Raw genomic sequence first — 22023 nt, forward strand, 5'->3', positions numbered from 1 at the left:
CACATAAAATGTTGTTGGAAAACGTCTCTCTCTCTCTCTCTCTCTCTCTCTGTGTGTGTGTGTGTGTGTGTCGACTGCAACTTGCCAATGTTCCCTTATGTATTTCTGAATTCAATAAAACTGTAATTGTGTTATCAATGCTGCCCAGCCCCTTGGTGACGTCATCACAACCACTAACTTTTCACTGGAATAACAGGAAAACAGGACCATCCAAAAAAAATCATCACCATCATCATCATCATGACCTATCACACACATTTAAACCTAAACAAAGCTAATGTGGTTCAGGGTTGAGTTTTCCTTTGAGGCTTTTCCTTATACTACTCATTTTGTTCCTCAGCACACGTGTTTATACGAAATCTACTTCCTTTTTCCTGTCACACATCGGCATGTCGTGTAAACGTTGGACACCCGTTTGTTCATGCATTTTGTCTTCTTAAGACTGAGACACACCGCTTGAAGAAACACAACATGCGCGTTTGGTTAATCCAAGTAGTCTAAAAATAGCGCGCGCGCCCTTTAATATACCCCAAAGGTGCACGAGACAGTTATTAATTCTAATTATTTAAAAAGAAAAGAAAAAAACAAAAAACAAAAACACAGTAACGTCATGTCATATCACATCGTATATAATATCATATATCATGTCACGAGTCTTGCTCATTATTATGAACTGAGTAGCAATAATAATGATGATAATAATAATAATAATAATAATAATAATAATAATAATAATAATAATAATAAAGCTGCAAACTGTTTTAGACACCAGATTAAACATTTAAGGGTGTAAAGCCTGTGCAATTGAGAATTCCCTGATTTTTCTTAACCATGACACTAATAAAAAAATACAATATATATATATATATATATATATATATATATATATATATATATATATATATATATATATATAGTCCTATACAGCTTGACATTATAAGATAAGCCACATGTTTACCTTTACTAGATGACAGCCAGCCTGCTCAGGTTCCTGTCTCTTACAACGATGCCATTTTTACTCCACAAATACACCAAAAGCTTCGTTGAGGAAGATTGAGAAATGGAGGGTTTTTAATAGTAGCACTGATGTATTAAAAGTAAAGCCCAGAGTAAAGCAGCGATGTGTTGTTCACTGTGATCATGTTCTAAATACAGCCCAAGTGCAGGAGGAGGCGGAGTGGAGCTTTACAGAGCAAAAACACACCACACGTGACACACAGGACCACAAATAACCCGTTTCACATCAGATTATTACATCACTACACGTGTGGTTGTGTGTTATTATTTATGTCATTTCGTTAGAATCGTCTTTTGCTATTGTAACGTTTGGGAAGCTTGAAATTTCGTTCAACGCGAGATTTCGAGAGAAGTCTCGCGAGACTCCCGCTAAATCTCGCCGGTTTAGTCAACAGCTGTTGTTTTCTGGGGCACGTACAAATTAGCTGGATATTGACTTTGTGTCATCGCTGCGTTTTGGTTAACTGTTGGATCACACACTAATTATGGCAGAGACGGATCCGAAATCAGTGCAGGACCTTACAGCAGTGGTGAGTTTCAAACATTGGGTTGCTAAACTAGGATAGGCTAGTTATGCTAACTAGCATAACAGTCACTGCGCTAACTAGCATAACACTGTGCTAACTAGCATAAGTCACTGTGCTGACTAGCGTGGCACTCACTGCGCTGACTAGCGCAACACTGTGCTAACTAGCATAACAGTCACTGTGCTAACTAGCATAACACTCACTGTGCTAACGAGCATAACACTGCGATAACTAGCATAACACTCACTGTGCTAACTAGCATAACACTCACTGTGCTAACGAGCATAACACTCACTGTGCTAACGAGCATAACACTGCGCTAACTAGCATAACACTCACTGTGCTAGGCTTTCTGTTATATGCTGTGTGTAGATGCTCTGTGAAGTGAAGTTATATTAGATAATCTGTAGTTCTAGGGAATTAATTTCCCAGCAAGCGATTAAACTTTTGTTTGATCGACTAGAATGAAATGACTGAGTGGGTTATGTTGTAATCCATACTGTCAGTAACCGTGCACTCACACTGTACAGACTACATGTTTAATAACTATGAAATGTATTTTACATGTGTTTCCTCGGTCACAATGTCTGATTCGATAGTCGTTATAGCATCATTTATGCACTGGCAGTTTATAATAATGTGTCGATTGTAATGAACAATGTAACTCGGTGGCGTGATTGTGTTGTGTTGTGACAGGTGCAGACGTTGCTGCAGCAGATGCAGGACAAATTTCAGACCATGTCAGATCAAATCATCGGAAGAAATATCCTTAATCATTGAACACGGATCATGGACAAATACAGGCGCACACATCTAGTAGTGATGAATGCTCTGATTTTTATAATAGTTCAAGGTTCATGCTTGAACAGAACAAGTAGGATCCGTCAGATGTTTGTCATTTTATCTATCTATCTATCTATCTATCTATCTATCAAGAGATTTATGGATATCAGTGTAATTGTGTAAGTATTTCTTAACTGTTCACTGATGTAAACTTGAGTGCAAATCTGCTAACTGCAGTCCAAAGCCACCTCTATGGTTTCTTAAGTTTTTCTGTCCCCAGAGATCTCATGTATCTCCAAGCTGTCCATGTGGGTCATCCTCAGCAACAGTAAGCAGACTCCAACCAGAAGTAGAGAATCAGCATTTCATAAGATTCCCATTATGGCTCTTTATGAAGATTAGTCATCAGCGACAAACTGACTGATAACTGATGGATTGTGTGTTTTATTTGGTTTGATCTGGCTGGGATCTTATTCAGTGTTTAGTACCGAGTAGTGTTTAAATGTTATTCTGTATGTTTAGTTTATACAGACACCATTCCAAATTATATTCTGTGTTGAATCTACACACTCTGGAGTCTCTTCCATTCAGACAATCCACCTTACCTGCTGAGCTCTTTCAGCTTACTTTAGGCTACACATTTCAGCATAGTCACAATGTTTAGGTGCAGCTTTCCCATAATCCACAGTTGCATAGTACTTCGTCTGTCTTCCTTAACGTGAGCCACTTGATGAGATGAGCACACGTATCGACGACCTGGAGAAGAACATCGCTGACCTGATGACGCAGGCTGGGGTTGAGGAAGCAGAAGGAGAGAACAAGGCCAAAGGTGGCGAGGCCTCTTAATGAAGGTAATATTTTACCAAAGCTTTGTATTGGATGAGTTATTTAATACTGTTTTAGTGTACAGCAGTTACAGTAGACCTAAAATCCTCTATTCTCTTGAACAGGTTCCCTGGCTATGATGGTGTAAAGGAAACTTTGAGAGCAGCAAATTTTCCCAGTAGTGTAGCTTGATCTGATCTGATTTGTTTGTATAGTTCTTTTTTTATACTGATTTCAGCTAATACTTATAGATATATTCCTGATAGTGTTCTCTAATATTGAGACTTTTCTTTATGGATAGTGCATATCATTTTTTTAGCACACTTTAAGGCCAGCCAGCAGCATGGTTGAGGCCTGTGACTGTATTATGAGCGCACACTCTGCGTGTGCCAAACACCAACCATTCCAGTTTTAACTGAGTTTGTGCTATTAAAATGGTTTCATACAAAACAGGAGCCAGACTTTTTTTTTTCCACCAACAAATGCATTATTGTTCACAATGCTAATGAATGGATTGCTGTACCAGTGAAAACAGTAAGCACATCTAAGTAATTATGTAGCACCTGATCACATGGCACAGAGTTTGAGTTAAAAAAAAGTACATTGGAGGACGAGAGGGCTAATCGTTTCTAGATCTTTTTCTGTGCCTAGTAAATTTAAGGGGAAAAAACAGTGAGGAAAACCAAAGATAAAAAGCTCCTCTTCCTTTTTTTTTTGACTAGAGACTGTAGTTCTGTCCACTTGTTTTTAATTGGCACAGTTTCTTCTAGATAAAGCTGGTGCAAAGTGACAGTAACCACTACACCAAGCACACCTGGTCCTTTCCCCTACAGTTAATTCGATCTGAGCTGCTGGAAAGGTAAAGAGTGTAGTATGCATAGGAGGGGTCAACAAACAAGCGTTAGAGCTAACATGCAGATGTTCTCACCACTGCACAGAGACTTGTAAACAGATGTTAATTAGAAAAACACAGATACTTACTCACTGTAAATCAACCATACAACAAACCTGCTGCTTATGGTTAAACTGTAGAGCCATGTACATAGAAGTATGTGCAATGTGTTTTCACACGCCACCGCATTGCCACATTCTCTACAATGGATTCATATAACGTCCATCGTTTAAACTAAAACCCACCCAAAGACACAAAGTAATCACCTACATAAAGCACTGATCAGACCTCAGTCTGCATTCCTGATCACTTCCAGTCACAAGCAAGTCTGGACCTGTAATCCCTCAAAACGCAAAGAACGCAGGCTTCAGGTCTCTTCTCTGTCCTAGCCGGATTATCATCTGAGTCACTCACTGAGTCACTGAACAGAAACTGCAGTCCCACCTCTTCAATAAACACTGAAGTGAGCACACACTCCCACGGTGACAACCGCAGGAAAGCCTGCTCCAGGTGGAAAAACAAACACCACTAATGTTCATGAAAGTTCTTATTAATGATTATGCGACACTGAATATAAGAAACGTACAAATATTTATTATTGATAGTAAAAAATAACAAACTGCTGTTATAAGAACAAATTAAAAGCAGTAAACTTTGATGCTAAGCTTGAGTCTATAAATGCTTGTATACAAACTTCAGGTTAAGTTTTAAGTAGAACTGTAAACGCATGATATGGAATTAAAACAAAAAGTCGAGCTCAGTCATGTCAATGGCCCAGGCAAACTTATCCCTCTGAGTCTTGTTATAAATTTTATCCAGTGACACCTCCATGTTCTTGCACCTACAGTATGAAGCAAAAGAGAAGAAAAAATGCAGTAAATTATAGCACATTTACATTTTTTAAAGCACAATAGCAAAAACACAAAAAATTGGCAACCAAAAAATGGTTGCCATAATATCATTTATCGGTGGGTGGTGCAACTAGCATTTGACCAGCATTTGTAGTGGCTCAAGCAGTTAAGGCTCTAGGTTGTTGATTGGCAGATCAGGGTTTAAGCCCCAGCACTGCCAAAGCTGCCACTGTTGGGCCCCTGAGCAAGGCCCTTAACCCTCACTGCTCCAGGGGCACAGTATCATGGCTGATCCTGCACTCTACAGCAAATCTGCTAAAATGAACCATTCTGGAGAGATATTTGATGTCAACAATCACATCATGTGAGACAAAACAGAAGCAGTTTGGGCAGTTTGTATTTTCTGCTGATTGTCTCCCGGCTATAATGGTCTGCTTCTGCCATGTGTAGCCAGCCAGCAGTGGCACGCAGTCAGAGTAAAGCATTATCCATCCCTTCCACATGTGTGAGCTCACAAACGCTCATGATTATCTAGTGGGGGACACCGAATGCCAAGCAGGACAATTTTATTCTTTTGGACAGAAATTCAAATTGGAACTGGTGCGAGATCCAGACGACAGGCTGAATGCTTTTCTGATGTGTTAATCAAGTGCCCCAAAATAAAATGCGATTTTCTGCCTTTTTACTATTTAATTTTATTTATTTGGAGTGAACCTGATACATACAAAAGGCGAAGGTGAGAGAATATTAGAAAAAATCTGCACCAATATGATTCGATACGACAACGTGGATTGATGAATCAATCATAAACCGATGAATAAATCATTTAAGAAGCTAGTGAGGTGAACTGTCTGTAAAAGGAAACAGGGGAGTTAAACACAATCCTTCTCTACATCAGTCAGAAAATAAGTGTATGCCAAAAGAAATGTGTTCGCTGCGCTCAGTGGCTACTAAACTGAAATGTCGCCTACGGTATGGTGTGGAAGCTGGAGGTTTACGCCTTAAGTAACAGCCTCACCAGGCAACACTGATGCGTGGGTCCAGATAGTTTAGTTTGGAGGTGCTCAGGGCGATCTGCTTGTTCTCCTCTCGGTCTGTTGCCTGAACCTCCATTCTGAGCAACTGCTCTTCACAGCGCTGCACTGCCTTCTTCTTCTTCTCTACCACACTAAAACACACACACACACATTACAGCACATAGAAAGTTGGGAGGTGTTTAATACTCTGGAGCTTCCTTGACTCTCGTACAAATCGTACGCTATAGTTTAAAAACTTCAGTTCTTTAAGGAATCATATACATGATGTGTATATTTTATGCAGGAATATTTTTTAACATCTGTTACTTTAAATGTATTTTTGGGCTTAAGAATGAACACAGTTGCTATCTGCATTTTAATACATGATATAAATCTATAATCTGTTAGAATTTGCCGCTCCCACACAGACGGTGCGAGAAACACCAAGTGTATAATGCTAAACAAATAATAATGGCTAAAGAAAGAAGCAGAGTTCATTAAAGTGCATATCTCATAACCATACGAGAAAACAATTGATGATTTTAATAAACCTACCACGTTGCACTCCTCCTCCTGTATGTCCTCAGAGGACGGGGGAGGGAAGGGCATGCGCGTTAAAGCACATTAAAACGAGAAGCACGCTGATTGCACGCTGTACTGTTCACTTCAGGAAAGGACACTTACGCAAGCAGTTTGTTGTCCGAGTTCGCTTTGGCTTCCTTCTTGGCCTGCTTCAGCTCCTTTTTAGCCAGCGCTAGCTGCTCTTTCCTGCTCTCAATCTTAAAAAGAGAAGCAGAGTAAGACACGTATGTGACAGCAATGCGTCTAAAGATCAGACAGAGGTAGAAACAGATCCACTCGTACTACATACAGTTACAAAGCACATAAATGTCTGGCATGGTTCGGGTTAAACTCAGGCGTTATGGGCATCGGTGGCTCAAGCGGTTAATGCTCTGGGTTATTGATCGGAGGATCGGGATTGAAGCCCCAGCACTGCCAAGCTTCCTTTGTTGGGCCCTTGAGAAAGGCCCTTAACCCTCACTGCTCCAGAGGCACTGTATCATGGGTATGTGAAGAAAGAATTTCACTGTGCTGTAATGTATATGTGACAAAATAAAGCCTTCTGTTCTATCCTGTACACATCTAGGGAGATGGTCAACTGTCTCGGTGCATAAAACTCCTAACATGATATCCTGGATGTGACCGTAGTTTGTGTAAGCTGGACTAATCACAATAAAATGTTCACTAATATAGCTTACTAATGATGGTGGGTGAGTAAAGATGCAAATTCCTCCCTCAACGTCACTGATAAATCTATTAGGCATGTTAGAGGGCTGTGTGTCACTGCACCTCAAATGACTCTAAATAAGCCATAAAGTAACTAAAGTTACAATGATGGACTCCACTGTGCTGTGTGAGAACTTTTCTTCAGTTTTACTCAAAACAAACTGCAGTAGGTAGTGAAGCTTATGCTTTCCATCCTCACCTTAGCCTGCAGGTTGGCCATGGACTGCTCGAAGGTCTTTGGCGGCGCCCGCTGATGGTTACAGAGAACTGCAACCGCACGGTTCGCTCTGTTATAGGACAGCAGCTTCTCCACCTGGTTATCTGAAGCTGTATATAAGAGAAAGGCAGAGAAGCTGATAAATGATCATCATGCATGGTGATCAACACACACACTCGCACACAAATGCTCACGCACTCGCACACAGACTCTCACTCACACAAACACACGCACTCGCACTCACACACAGACTCTCACTCACAAACACACTCACTCTCACTCTCTCACACAAACACACCCACTCACACACAAACTCTCTCTCACTCACACACAAACTCACAAACACACGCACTCTCACAAACACACTCACTCTCACACTCACACAAACACACTCACTCTCACACTCACACAAACACACTCACACAAACACACCCACTCACACACAAACTCTCTCCCACTCACACACAAACTCTCTCCCACTCACACACAAACTCTCTCTCACTCACACACAAACTCTCTCCCACTCACACACAAACTCTCTCTCACTCACACACAAACTCTCGCTCACTCACACACAAACTCGCGCTCACTCACACACAAACTCGCGCTCACTCACACACAAACTCGCGCTCACTCACACACAAACTCGCGCTCACTCACACACAAACTCGCGCTCACTCACACACAAACTCGCGCTCACTCACACACAAACTCGCGCTCACTCACACACAAACTCGCGCTCACTCACACACAAACGCGCGCTCACTCACACACAAACGCGCTCACTCACACACAAACGCGCGCTCACTCACACACAAACGCGCGCTCACTCACACACAAACGCGCGCTCACTCACACACAAACGCGCGCTCACTCACACACAAACGCGCGCTCACTCACACACAAACGCGCGCTCACTCACACACAAACGCGCGCTCACTCACACACAAACGCGCGCTCACTCACACACAAACGCGCGCTCACTCACACACAAACGCGCGCTCACTCACACACAAACGCGCGCTCACTCACACACAAACGCGCGCTCACTCACACACAAACGCGCGCTCACTCACACACAAACGCGCGCTCACTCACACACAAACGCGCGCTCACTCACACACAAACGCGCGCTCACTCACACACAAACGCGCGCTCACTCACACACAAACGCGCGCGCACTCACACAAACGCGCGCGCACTCACACAAACGCGCGCGCACTCACACAAACGCGCGCACTCACACAAACGCGCGCACTCACACACAAACGCGCTCACTCACACACAAACGCGCTCACTCACACACAAACGCGCGCTCACTCACACACAAACGCGCGCTCACTCACACACAAACTCGCGCTCACTCACACAAACTCGCGCTCACTCACACAAACTCGCGCTCACTCACACACAAACGCGCTCACTCACACACAAACGCGCTCACTCACACACAAACGCGCTCACTCACACACAAACGCGCTCACTCACACACAAACGCGCTCACTCACACACAAACGCGCTCACTCACACACAAACGCGCTCACTCACACACAAACGCGCGCTCACTCACACACAAACGCGCGCACTCTCACTCACACGCGCGCACTCTCACTCACACGCGCGCACTCTCACTCACACGCGCGCACTCTCACTCACACGCGCGCACTCTCACTCACACGCGCGCACTCTCACTCACACGCGCGCACTCTCACTCACACGCGCGCACTCTCACTCACACGCGCACACTCTCACTCACACGCGCACTCTCACTCACACGCGCACTCTCACTCACACGCGCACACTCTCACTCACACGCGCACTCTCTCACTCACACGCGCACTCTCTCACTCACACGCGCACTCTCTCACTCACACGCGCACTCTCTCACTCACACGCGCACTCTCTCACTCACACGCGCACTCTCTCACTCACACGCGCACTCTCTCACTCACACGCGCACTCTCTCACTCACACGCGCACTCTCTCACTCACACGCGCACTCTCTCACTCACACGCGCACTCTCTCACTCACACGCGCACTCTCTCACTCACACGCGCACTCTCTCACTCACACGCGCACTCTCTCACTCACACACTCTCACTCACACACAAACACTCTCACTCATACTCTCTTACACACACACACACTGACACAAACACACTCTCACTCACACACATACACACTCACTCACTGTTGCGGCAGTCACAAGTTAGTTTACTATATATTTTGGCTTAACGCAGTCAGGAAGAGAAGTGAACTGAGGTTATGACTAAATAAAGATTTGAGTTATTAGTTGTAACTAAGCTCCTTATGCAAACTGGAATCAAATTCCACACACTGCATGTGCATGTGTATGTGTATATGGTGACAGCTCTGAAGATGGCTCGAAATTCCTGTACTAAAGTGAATTCCTGATAAACACCACGTTGTTTTATTTTCCTAATTGAAGTCTCATTTATGTTCTGTGAGCCAAACCATTTACAGCGTTATCTGTTCAGCAGCATGGACAAAGGAAGCTATTACACATCATAGAAAGATGTTTTGTGACTCTGCTCTGTCAGACAGCAGCTTATTAAGGTTCCTGCAATATACAGAACAGGTGAAAAAGAAAAGACATGAAGAGCTAAGACTCCATGGTCCATCCTAAAGCTGCACATACACACACCAGATTATAAAATGCCCGACTTGATGGTCGATGATAGGAATCTACTGTCGTCGTTCATCCCGAACCTACGTGCTGCTGCTAGCTGGCTGTGCTGTCAGTGTCACCCTGTAGCGCAGACATGATTCTGAATTGTGAGCTCTGCGCTTTCCAAATATGAACCTCCTTATCGCCATGGAGATTCTGGTGACCCAGAGTGACTTGTGTGTGTGTGTGTGAGAGAAAGAGAGAGAATCAGACTGAAAGACAGAGACAAAAACAAAGAGAGAGAGAGAGAGAGACAGAGAGACAGAGAGAGAGTCCAGGGCCAATTACAGTGCTGCACTGCATAAAGTGTAAATATATAGTGCCTTATATATTCACTCCACATGTCCAGGAGAGCCTCTGTCTCCAATTCTGTCCACACAAATCCTCTCACACCTCAGTGTTAAAGCTTTGAGCTCAGTGTCACTGTATCAACACATGAGCAAACCTGGGGCTCAAAAAGTTTGGACTTGTCAGTGTTTTGAGTAACGTGTTGATATCGACACAAACGAAAGGGGAATTGAAACGAACCGTACTGTAGCAATAGGGTCCAGGCAGAGAAAGAAATTCCAGGTGATAGAGAGTCGACTAACACTGGCTAAAAGACCACGGCCCAGAATCATCTCAGAGAGCTCCTAATTTAGTTTCAATATTTCTGATGTAGTGACAAATTAGATCATTTCTGACCTTATGAGCTGCTTAATTAATAGCTTTTTTCTTTACTAGGACCTTCTCTTTAAACGTCCACATTTCTAAGAATTTTGTCACAACTCCTTGCACGGAGAATGTTCATGAATACGGGCCCTGATTTAGCTTTCTAGACTGGACACAGAGCCAAAAAGGTAAAAACGATGTGTTCTTGTGGTCAAGTGCGAGCTAAAAGACCCTAGAAGCGGAGTTCTGTTTGTACTGCAACTCCGCCCACATCAAGAACTAATCGCTTGTCAAGTGTCCTTCTTGGAGAGCAGGAAAACATCTTTATCTCTTGTTTTCTAGAGATTCTTTTTCCACCGCCACAAGGAGTGATTTCATCACCTCTGAGACCATAAACTCCAGCCCTCAGAGTTTGATTGAAGGGAAATACTGGAAATAAAATAAAATAAAGTGCCTCGGGGGTTTCCCCCGGGTACTCCGGTTTCCTCCCCCGGTCCAAAGACATGCATGGTAGGTTGATTGGCATCTCTGGAAAATTGTCCGTAGTGTGTGAGTGCGTGAGAGAGTGTGTGTGTGCCCTGCGATGGGTTGGCACTCCGTCCAGGGTGTATCCTGCCTTGATGCCCGATGACGTCTGAGATAGGCACAGGCTCCCTGTGACCCGAGGTAGTTCGGATAAGCGGTAGAAAATGAATGAATGAATGAATGCTGAAATGCTTTTCGCAATTTCATTTTGGCACCCACTGTACAGTACCGTGGACAAAACCACAAAGGCAAGTGCACCTTTGCTCAGCCACGGCGTTTGAAATACGTCTTGAATAAGGCGTGCTTGTAAAGGAAACGTAATTGCGAACAGGCCTCTGAATTAGCATTTTCTAATTAGCATTTGCATTTGAATAAAGTCCGGAAAATGCTATCATAGGAATGACTCGTGCTGAGCAAAGGAGAAATGAATGTTCTAAATCCAGCACAGTGTTAATTACAGTCAGTGGGAGACTCACGATTGCTGAGCTCTTTGAGCTGCTGCTGCAGTGTCATGGAGGCGTTGTACGTCCTAAAAACCTTGGCTGTGAGACCAGGCATCAGAGAACTCAGATGTTTATTCAACAATGCCGTCTGGAAAAAGAGACAGAGAAGACATTACTGCACCTATACACTCGAAACACACACAGTAAAGTATTTTCCTTCATCTATAATAATAATAATAATAATAATAATAATAATAATCCTCAGTGGAGTTTCACTAGATGGCGCTGTGGCACTGAGATTGAAATGTGGGTCTGCGGTGGTTCTACAGTGCCACAAGCAGACTCTCCAATGTTTAAGATACTGGTTGCAAAAGGCAGTTTTTGGAGCTAAGAAGTATTTAAATAGGATTTTTTTATATATATATATAATTAAACTATTTTAAACAAAATTGGTTTAATTGTTAATCCCTTTGACCAAGGTCATTAACCCTTAATTGCTCAGTTGTATAAAATGAGGGGGGAAAAAAAGTCACTCAAATAATGTACAGTGCACAAAACATGTTATAATAAATAAATAATACCTTAGTATGTATTATGCAAGAAAAATTCAGAATGCATCCATTTTCACAGTGTATTAGTAAAGGATAATAAAAGAAATAAATTGCATCATGCACAAAGCTATCGTTGTTCATTTGCTTGTTATTTTTTTGAACGTATACACTTAACACTCTGGAGCCTAGAAAAAATATCTAAGCTCAAAATAAATAAAATAGTAAATAAAAGTTTAAAAAAGTTTATATATTTATTACTATACTATTTATTAACGACTTTTTTTTCGTAAATATATCCCCATATGAACGTGCAAGACTATTTTGGAACCTAAAGCATTTCTAAATCAAATAAAAAAATGAAATAAAATTGTTACAAATAAACAAATAAATAAAAATAATATACGTATATATATATATATATATATATATATATATATATATATATATATATATATATATATATATATATATATATATATATTTTTTTTTTTTTTTTTTAAGTGTTTTAAAAAAAACTGGATTGAAGGATGGGTTGGAGTTAAATAAGACATTAAAAGAATCGAAAGATCAAACTCTCACTATAACAAAAATGCAAATGGAAAAAAGTAATATATATATATATATATTTATACATTTCTCTCCCCATATACATATATATATGGAATTTACATGACATACAGCTAAGTACGGTGACCCATACTCAGAATTTGTTCTCTGCATTTAACCCATCCAAAGAACACACACACACCGTGAACACACACCCGGAGCAGTGGGCAGCCTTTTATGCTGCGGCGCCCGGGGAGCAGTTGGGGGGGGGTTCGGTGCCTTGCTCAAGGGCACCTCAGTCGTGGCAGGCCCGAGACTCCAACCCACAACCTTAGGGTTAGGAGTCAGACTCTCTAACCATTAGGCCACGACTTCCCCTGTATATTACATATGCGCACATACATATTGTATATAAAACATTATGTAAGCATGTGAAATAACAATTCGGCAGACTCAGCATGAAGAGGACTGTTATAAAGCAGAAAACTACTGAATTATTTACATGTGTACTGACCTCAACATGTGCGTTATTCACAACAGACCTATAAGACACGTTACAGCTCTTCTCCAGCAAAATGCAGTAACTGTGCCAGATAAAATGTTCCATCAAACTGATACTTTTCACAAAATAGTCTTTAAATTGTTCCATAATTGATATCTTTTAAGCAAACTAAAGTAGATTTCCGTATAAACAGGATGTTGCTACAAATCTGCAGCAACGTGTAAACAATTACGGCCTTATTACAGAAAGAGACTTCGAAACGTGAACACCTCAGTAATGCTTATATTTATACTGCATAAATAATAAACCACTCAAAAAGCAAGCTATAAAAGATAAATGAACATCATTAAGTGCACACAATGGAGTTCTCCAAGAGTCAAAAACAAGGTTTGTCGGCATGAATAGGAAGCTGCGACGAGCAAAATCCTCACTCTCATTTATCTAAGCGCACAATCATTAAAGTGTACTACAAGAAAAACAGCATGATTACTTATTCTGCATGCTTAAAAAGATTAAGATTTATAGAGAATTATCAGTAAGGCCAAGGGGGAGCTCTGGATCATCAATCTGCCCAGCTTCAAGTTCTCAGCATTCAGCTTTCTTTCTTTGTCAGTTCTGGCATAAAAATCTACGACACATTGAAAATTGAATAGAAAACATTTAAACAAATAAATGTATTTTCTCAGCGGTTCCCTTGGCTGAAACATTTAAGAGTTTGGGAATAAACCTTTTCTTTAAAACCAAAACAATACAAATCCCAACATGTATTATTCCATCTGATCTGACTGGTCAGAAGGTGCGAGTAATTCTCTCCAACATCAGCTCCGGCTAGAACTGTGGTGAATTCAAATCTCAGGTTTATATTAACATGCTCTTTTCGAAATACGTTTTCGTTTCCATGGCAACAGCTTATGCACATGCACTTGTATGGAGGGTGTGCCACAGAATCTAAGACTAACAATTCAATGGTCTAATTTTTTTTATATATATATATATATATATTACAAATAAATAAATACATATTGTTAACATGACGATTCTTGTCGATACAAGTCCACGAAAGCAGGTTAAGCATTTCCTTTAAGTTTTTGGACCTAAAGTAAAGTCAGGACAGAAACAGCACACTCTCAGTGACATGTGAAGCTGCAGTTCTTTTCTTATCAACTTAAAAAAAAAAAAGAGGGGGATAAAGGGGGGGGGGGGGGAATAGAGTCTCTGGTTTATAAACGGATTTAAAAAACCTGAAGTATTCCTTAATCCTTAATAGAAAACACTAACTTTTGGCAAACAGCTGTAGACTAAGAGGAATTAAACACATTGGAATTCGGGATTATAAGAAAATAATCTGCTTTTATTTTGTTGCCACTGTTGTTTATTTTCTATAAACAGCACGTCGAACCGTCATGTTTTATTGTGTACTTATTACACGATGCCCTGACTTCCGCCTCCATGAGAGCTTGGTACCTTATTGCTCAGGTTTAACCCCAGTATGCTTTGCAGTCTGCCCTAGTTGAGAGTATTTTATTGGTTGAATCTGAATGCCAATAATTGAGCAGCTCTCTCAAAGCCTGGCTTTGATCTGGATCCTTACACGCTGTTGACTCGTGGTTTTGAACATCTGGCTTCTTTATGACTGAGCTGCACGTGCTGTTCTCATCAAATCAAACACATAAATAAAACATAGCCCATAAAATATACTGGACCAAGGTTTTGGTTTTTTTTTCCTTTCTTTATGACTCTTCATGCTTTTCCATTGTTCATGAGGGAAGCATTCGGGTTTTCAGTAAAATTTTATATTTATATTCCCAGCACTGGGAATTTTAACAGTACATTTTATAATAGATTTTAGCAGCTTTGTCAGAGTAATAGGAAGACTGGCTACCTTGTAAAAACGTAGCGGTTTATTTGTCATATCCTTCATACTGGAATCAAACAAAAAACAGACATTGGGTAGGCCTGGATTCTGCAAGATGTTTCAAACATTCCTTTGAGATTCTGCTCCATGTTGACGTGACTGCATCACGCGAGACCACTGAAGAACACAGAACTCATCGTCATGTTCATCAGACTGAGGCTTCAGCTTTGGGACATGGTGCATCGTGCTGGACGTAGCCATTAGAAAAGGGTAAATTGTGGAAATGAAGCGATGCACATGGTCAGTAATAACACTCAGACAGTCCGTCGCATTCAGGTGATGATTAATTGGCATTAAAAGCCCAAAGTGTGACAAGAAATCATTCCACACATCATTACACCACATCCACCAGCCTGGCTGTTGAAGCCAAAATCTGATCTAATCATCTGTGTATCTCAGCAGAAATCAAGACCCATCAGACCAGGCTACATTTTTCCAGTCTTCACCCAGTGCCCACTGTTGCCTCAGCTTCCTATTCTTGGCTCCCAGAGGCGACCCTGACATGATCTTCTACCTTTGTAGCACATCAGCCTCAAGGTCTGACATCTTGGGCATTTTGAGATGCTTTTCTGCTCAACACAATTGTACAAAGTGATCATCTGAATTACTGTAGCCTTTTTATCAGCTAGATCCAGACTAACCATTCTCCGTTGACCTCTTTCAACAAGACAGACTCTGGAGTATTTGTTTGATAATCCCAGGAGATTCTCTAATGTAGAAAGCATATTAAAATATCTTGCTATAGAAAGCAGCTTGAGTCGAGGCCCTTTTGCTATAATAATAAATATTATATATGGAGTATATAGAGAGTATATATATATATGTGTGTGTGTGTGTGTGTGTGTGTGTGTGTGTGTGTGTGTGTGTGTGTGTGTATATATGTATGTATGTATGTATGTATATAAATAAAACACCAACAATCAAGCCACAGTCAAGATTTCGATGTCTCCTACGGAGTTTTGGGGAGAATTTATAAATGCAACAGTATCTCAACTTAATTGTTGCTCAATTTTGTCATGTTTCATGTCTCCATAACAATCAGGTATTGTGTAACTAAAAACAAGCCGAGTAAACCTATTACTCGGCTTCTTAACGGCAAGTTGCCTACCACATGTGGTGATTTGGGGGCACAAGCACAACACAAGAAGTGTTGGTGTACACAAGCAGATTAATCTAGGATATAAGAGCTTCATCAATGGCTATAGCATACAGCTGTGCATACACGTGTGCTGAAAAAAAAAAGGAATTATCTTGTTTTGGGGGACAAAAATAGATCTTTTGAAGTGTTGATTAAGGAAACCCCTGGAGTGTGAGGTCAAGTGGGACTGGGACTGAATGGTCACTTTGGGGATCATCTTCAAAGTGCAGTGGGGGCCATCATGCTGTCTGCATTTGAAATGAAAAGCAGTTGTGACGCTCAGAAGGAGACTAAAGCGTAATGACACCATCTGGGTACTCGCAGGTTAACTGAACAGTCCAACACAAAGGCTCTCGAGCAATCTGCAGCTACCACAAACACCTACGCATCGCACCTGATCACTCTGCACACACACAATGTGTAGTCAAGTAGCTCCCAGATGCGACATGTGTGTATGTGTGTGTGTATGCACTGTCAGATCTATAATAGCATATATTCACTTGAATGGCTATAAAAGTAAAGCATGGGATGTGAACTGCGAGTGTATTTTGGCGTCCACAGAGCCGGCAAGCAGGAGTGTGTTTATCTGTGTTAATGACCCTGGCTGCAACTCCTGACAGAACATAGAGGCAAGCCAGAATCATCACGGACACATCTGGACCCGAGAGATACTGCAGCTCAGCTCGCTCTGTCTCTCTCTTATACACACACACACACACACACAGATATAGTGCACTTCATAATAATTGGACGGTGACTTTTTTGTTGTTGTTGTTCAGGCTCTGTACTGCAGCACCACTGCGCTTTAAATGTGCTGGAGTGCAAAGCCAAAATAACAAGTTAGTGCATTGTGTCAGCTTTAATTTAAGGCTGTTTACATCTGTGCTGGCTGTGAGCACAAGAATCACAGCTCGCCCCGTACCATCAGTAACCGGACAAATTAAGCATCTTAAATAAACTTGTCATGTTTAGTGCTTGGTTGTAAATTCTTTGCAGTAAATGAACGCCTGAAGCCTGGGACTGACACGCCTGCTCTGCGACGAGTCTCTTTCATTCGTTTTCTACAGCTGTCGTGGATCACTGGAAAAGAGCTTTTCCCAAAATGCCCTCTAGGGTTTTGAAAAAGATTTTTTTCCATTTTAATCCCATTTTATCTGACTCCGTGTGAGCGGACAGAATTGCAGAACAGTAATGCAATTTAATTGTGCTTTATTTTATTTAGGGATGAATCGATAGAGATCCAGGTATCAGATATCAGGTATCAGTGGGATTAGTGCGCATGCTCCACTAATCCCCCAACTACTGAAGCAGGAGACGACGTCACAGGAGCATCGTGTACACTGAAGTTCGACTAATCGATGGAACACAGAAATTAATCTGCCATCCATCAATTATGCTTTAAATCTGTGTGCATGCGACCTCAGAGAAGGTAATCGAGTGGGCCAGACAGGAACGTCCTACATTTCAGCCTTGAAATCCCTGTTCTTTCTTTAGTTTCGACGCCAAGGCCGAGTGCCACGTGCACCATCTTTTTCTTTCCCTTTTCCCACTTCTCTTTCCATCACTAAAACCCAGAACTAAACTAAACTAAAACAAAAGCAACCGTGCGGATAACTCTTCAATTACTAGCTAATTATTAATTACAATTTTTTTTAAATAGCAAAATGCAAAAGAAAAGGCCTAAGGTTCACAGAGACTCGCTGTAAATATCCTCATTGCACAAAGTGAGTCGACACGCTCGCTTAAATATGAATAAAACTCTCCGGCATTGACTAATGTTTATTCACATCCATGACTAAAACCAAATAAATTAGCAAAAATTTAATTACGGCATGTCTCAGCATGTTGATCGCTTACTGAACTCTGCTCTCTAGAGGTGTAAATACGGAAACGTGTTATTCGGCCTCCGTTCTGAATTTTAATTTAGATGATGATTAACGATTTGGTTTGGTACGGCTCCTAATGCAGTGTTGCTCCATTACTGTTATTTAGTGCTAATGTTAGGGGAAACTTAATGCAAACAGTTATTTACAATTTCTTTAAACAGGCATCATCTGTGTTTATATCAAGTTCATCACCTCTAGCTGATTCAAATTCACTTCACGTTCTAACATATTTTTGAATATCTTTAATATAAAGTTAGAGGTTTTTTTTTTCTTTTCCTATTAACCTGTAAAACCTGTGATGTGTGAATAAAGTTTCGCTGATTGTGACATAATAGACAAACCTTAGTCACACTTTTTCCCCTCACCTTATAACACCTTTGGGGCAAACAAAAAACAAAACACAGCTTACCATTTCTGCCGTCCGATAGTACGAGCTAATTAGCATGCGATTTTGAACAAAGAATGACTTCTCTTTATTTACCTAATCTATTCTTTGTTTTCCAAATATCTCCATCTCCTTAAATCTCCTTCAATACAGCACTCATTTACTAACACGACTCACTTTTCGTGTTCTGTGTTGGTTTTACTCACTTGCCCTCTGAGCTGTGGACTGATTGGCTGGGTGACAAAAGAAAGAAAGCACGTTCTGCCTTTTTCTAAAAAATCATCCAGATTTCAAACCACTTCCCACTTTAGTGTGGAACCACTCTTGTGAATCCCCGGAGTGATATTCGTTTCAAACGTGCCAAAATTTTTTACTGCATTGAAAAAGACAGAAAACAAACGCGCGCGCACACAAAATTGTGGCACAGTCGCAGGAGGAAAAAGCAGAGTGTTCAATATCTTAGTCACGAATGACACTAGGTTCAGGTATTTGCCCAATCCCACACAAGCAGCATGTAATATGATTTGTACTAATCTCTGCAGAGCTACATGGCAGAGGCCAGAGATTTGAGACTGTGCTTTTCAGTGCCAAAGAGCAGCACAGAGCAAATTACCATGTCCCTGTACTCACACTTACAATTACCAAGCTGGCCTGCCTCTCCAGCCTTCTCTCCTTTGTTCACTTTCCTTCTCTCCAGCTCTCAAAGCTGATTTTCAGAACGGACTTCAAAAGATAATATGCTAATATGCACGCTCTCGTTCGGTTTAACACATGACCCGCTTCAGATCTGACACCTAAGGCACCTTGGTGGTGCTGAAAAGGCCAAGAAATTATGAAAGGGGGGGAAAAAAAGGATAAAGAGGGAGGTTTATACTCACGTTTAATCGATCAAACAGGTCATCTGTTTCTTGCTTGTTTTGCATAAAAAGCTTGAGGTTTTTAAAAACCTGAGTGAGACACAGACAAAAAATAAATATGTTTATCAAACCCGGGGCTCCAGCACTTCCAGAGAGATAAAGAGTTTATTCAGGAGGAGGTGAAGAAAACAGGATCTTGTGGAAAATGTCAAATATAATTGAGAACTCCTCCTTTCTATTCTCGCTAACGGCTAAACTACGTACAATGCTAATTAATCAGCCATGTGCAGGGAATGGAGGGTGGGGGTGAAGGAGGGTGAACACACACACACACACACACACACACACACACACACACACACACACGACAAAGCTGTCACCCAGTCAGGGAGTTTTTGGCAGGATCTACTTCACTCGCTGATTGAACATAGTGCAGCTGTGATTGACTCGTTCATGGACCTGTCAGTCTCCTAACAGTGGGTGGTGTGTGTCTCACACATCATTACAACACTTACCATAACACACACACACACAACATACACACACATATATATGCTTACACACAACATACAAACCACACATATACACATCATACACACACACAACATATACACACACAACATACAAACCACACATATATACACATACACACAACCTATACACACACAACATACACACACACACACAACATACAAACCGCACATATGTACACATACACACAACATATACACACACAACATACAAACCACACATATATACACACAACATATACCCACACAACATACAAACCACACATATATATACACATATACGACTACGACCTAGCACACACCCAACATATATACACCCACACAGCAAACACGCACACAACATACAAACCACATATATACACATACACAAGATACATATACACACACTGCTTTTCAGGCACTGCATCATTGCACAAGCTGATAGAGTGAACAAACCAATATGACACACTCATAGAATCCACTGGCACCAGATGCCACCATCAGGATCGCCGAGTCTTATTCATCTAGGCAGAGGAAAGACGGGCGGCTCCTCTCAATTACACCTGACATTTTCAACAACTCTTGTTTACTCTAAATCAACCTGCTAAATATGCAGGGCACTAATTATTACTCACCCGATGACTTTTCGTTTAAATGTTCTCATTTAAATAATGAAAGCTAGTGTTCTCAAACAGTGCTCTGTAGAAGCAAACCTTATTTTCTTTTACTTTTTTTTTTATTAATTTAGCACCTGCTAAAGGAATGTGCCTTCTTATACTACCATAGAAGAAGCAAAACAATAATCATATACATGTATGTATATATGTATGTGTGTGTATATTATATATATACAGGGAGTGCAGAATTATTAGGGAAGTTGTATTTTTGAGGATTAATTTTATTATTGAACAACAACCATGTTCTCAATGAACCCAAAAAACTCATTAATAGCAAAGCTGAATATTTTTGGAAGTAGTTTTTAGTTTGTTTGTAGTTTTAGCTATTTTAGGAGGATATCTGTGTGTGCAGGTGACTATTACTGTGCATAATTATTAGGCAACTTAACAAAAAACAAATATATACCCATTTCAATTATTTATTTTCACCAGTGAAACCAATATTACATCTCAACATTCACTAATATACATTTCTGACATTCAAAAACAAAACAAAAACAAATCAGTGACCAATATAGCCACCTTTCTTTGCAAGGACACTCAAAAGCCTGCCATCCATGGATTCTGTCAGTGTTTTGATCTGTTCACCGTCAACATTGCGTGCAGCAGCAACCACAGCCTCCCAGACACTCTTCAGAGAGGTGTACTGTTTTCCCTCCTTGTAAATCTCACATTTGATGATGGACCACAGGTTCTCTATGGGGTTCAGATCAGGTGAACAAGGAGGCCATGTCATTAGTTTTTCTTCTTTTAGACCCTTTCTTGACAGCCACGCTGTGGAGTACTTGGACGCGTGTGATGGAGCATTGTCCTGCATGAAAATCATGTTTTTCTTGAAGGATGCAGACTTCTTCCTGTACCACTGCTTGAAGAAGGTGTCTTCCAGAAACTGGCAGTAGGACTGGGAGTTGAGCTTGACCCCATCCTCAACCCGAAAAGGCCCCACAAGCTCATCTTTGATGATACCAGCCCAAACCAGTACTCCACCTCCACCTTGCTGGCGTCTCAGTCGGACTGGAGCTCTCTGCCCTTTACCGATCCAGCCACGAGCCCATCCATCTGGCCCATCAAGACTCACTCTCATTTCATCAGTCCATAAAACCTTAGAAAAATCAGTCTTCAGATATTTCTTGGCCCAGTCTTGACGTTTCAGCTTGTGTGTCTTGTTCAGTGGTGGTCGTTTTTCAGCCTTTCTTACCTTGGCCATGTCTCTGAGTATTGCACACCTTGTGCTTTTGGGCACTCCAGTGATGTTGCAGCTCTGAAATATGGCAAAACTGGTGGCAAGTGGCATCTTGGCAGCTGCACGCTTGACTTTTCTCAGTTCATGGGC

At 41.3% G+C, this 22023-nt stretch overlaps 3 protein-coding genes across 8 annotated transcripts in view; 1 reads left to right on the forward strand and 2 right to left on the reverse strand.

Moving 5' to 3' along the window:
- Positions 1–1137, reverse strand: part of si:dkey-246g23.2 (solute carrier family 66 member 2) — a 58802-nt gene extending 57665 nt beyond the window's left edge. The window contains exon 1 of the mRNA XM_060878163.1: positions 959–1137. The gene's annotated coding sequence lies outside the window, so the exon portion shown is untranslated. The remainder of the gene's footprint in view (positions 1–958) is intronic.
- A 228-nt stretch (positions 1138–1365) lies between these two features.
- On the forward strand, positions 1366–3602 carry hsbp1b (heat shock factor binding protein 1b). The gene is made up of 4 exons (XM_060878164.1): positions 1366–1547; positions 2241–2307; positions 3055–3178; positions 3278–3602. The coding sequence occupies exons 1-3, from the start codon at positions 1503–1505 to the stop codon at positions 3171–3173; spliced, it is 231 nt and encodes a 76-aa protein (XP_060734147.1). The 5' UTR covers positions 1366–1502; the 3' UTR covers positions 3174–3178; positions 3278–3602.
- Positions 3603–4618: 1016 nt separating this feature from the next.
- zgc:173742 (DNA topoisomerase 1) overlaps positions 4619–22023 on the reverse strand; it is a 48627-nt gene continuing 31222 nt past the window's right edge. For 5 of the 6 annotated variants that reach the window (XM_060878166.1, XM_060878165.1, XM_060878168.1 and 2 more), the window contains 6 exons: positions 19526–19594; positions 11758–11872; positions 7398–7525; positions 6596–6690; positions 5914–6063; positions 4619–4885 (listed from right to left, as the gene is read on the reverse strand). In XM_060878166.1, coding sequence (XP_060734149.1) covers positions 4783–4885; positions 5914–6063; positions 6596–6690; positions 7398–7525; positions 11758–11872; positions 19526–19594 — 660 coding nt within the window. In that variant the 3' untranslated portion in view covers positions 4619–4782. The remainder of the gene's footprint in view (positions 4886–5913; positions 6064–6595; positions 6691–7397; positions 7526–11757; positions 11873–19525; positions 19595–22023) is intronic. The other variant, XM_060878170.1, reaches the window with a different exon arrangement.

The sequence above is a fragment of the Tachysurus vachellii genome, chromosome 9 (assembly GCF_030014155.1).
Source record: "Tachysurus vachellii isolate PV-2020 chromosome 9, HZAU_Pvac_v1, whole genome shotgun sequence".
Lineage (NCBI taxonomy): Eukaryota > Metazoa > Chordata > Actinopteri > Siluriformes > Bagridae > Tachysurus > Tachysurus vachellii.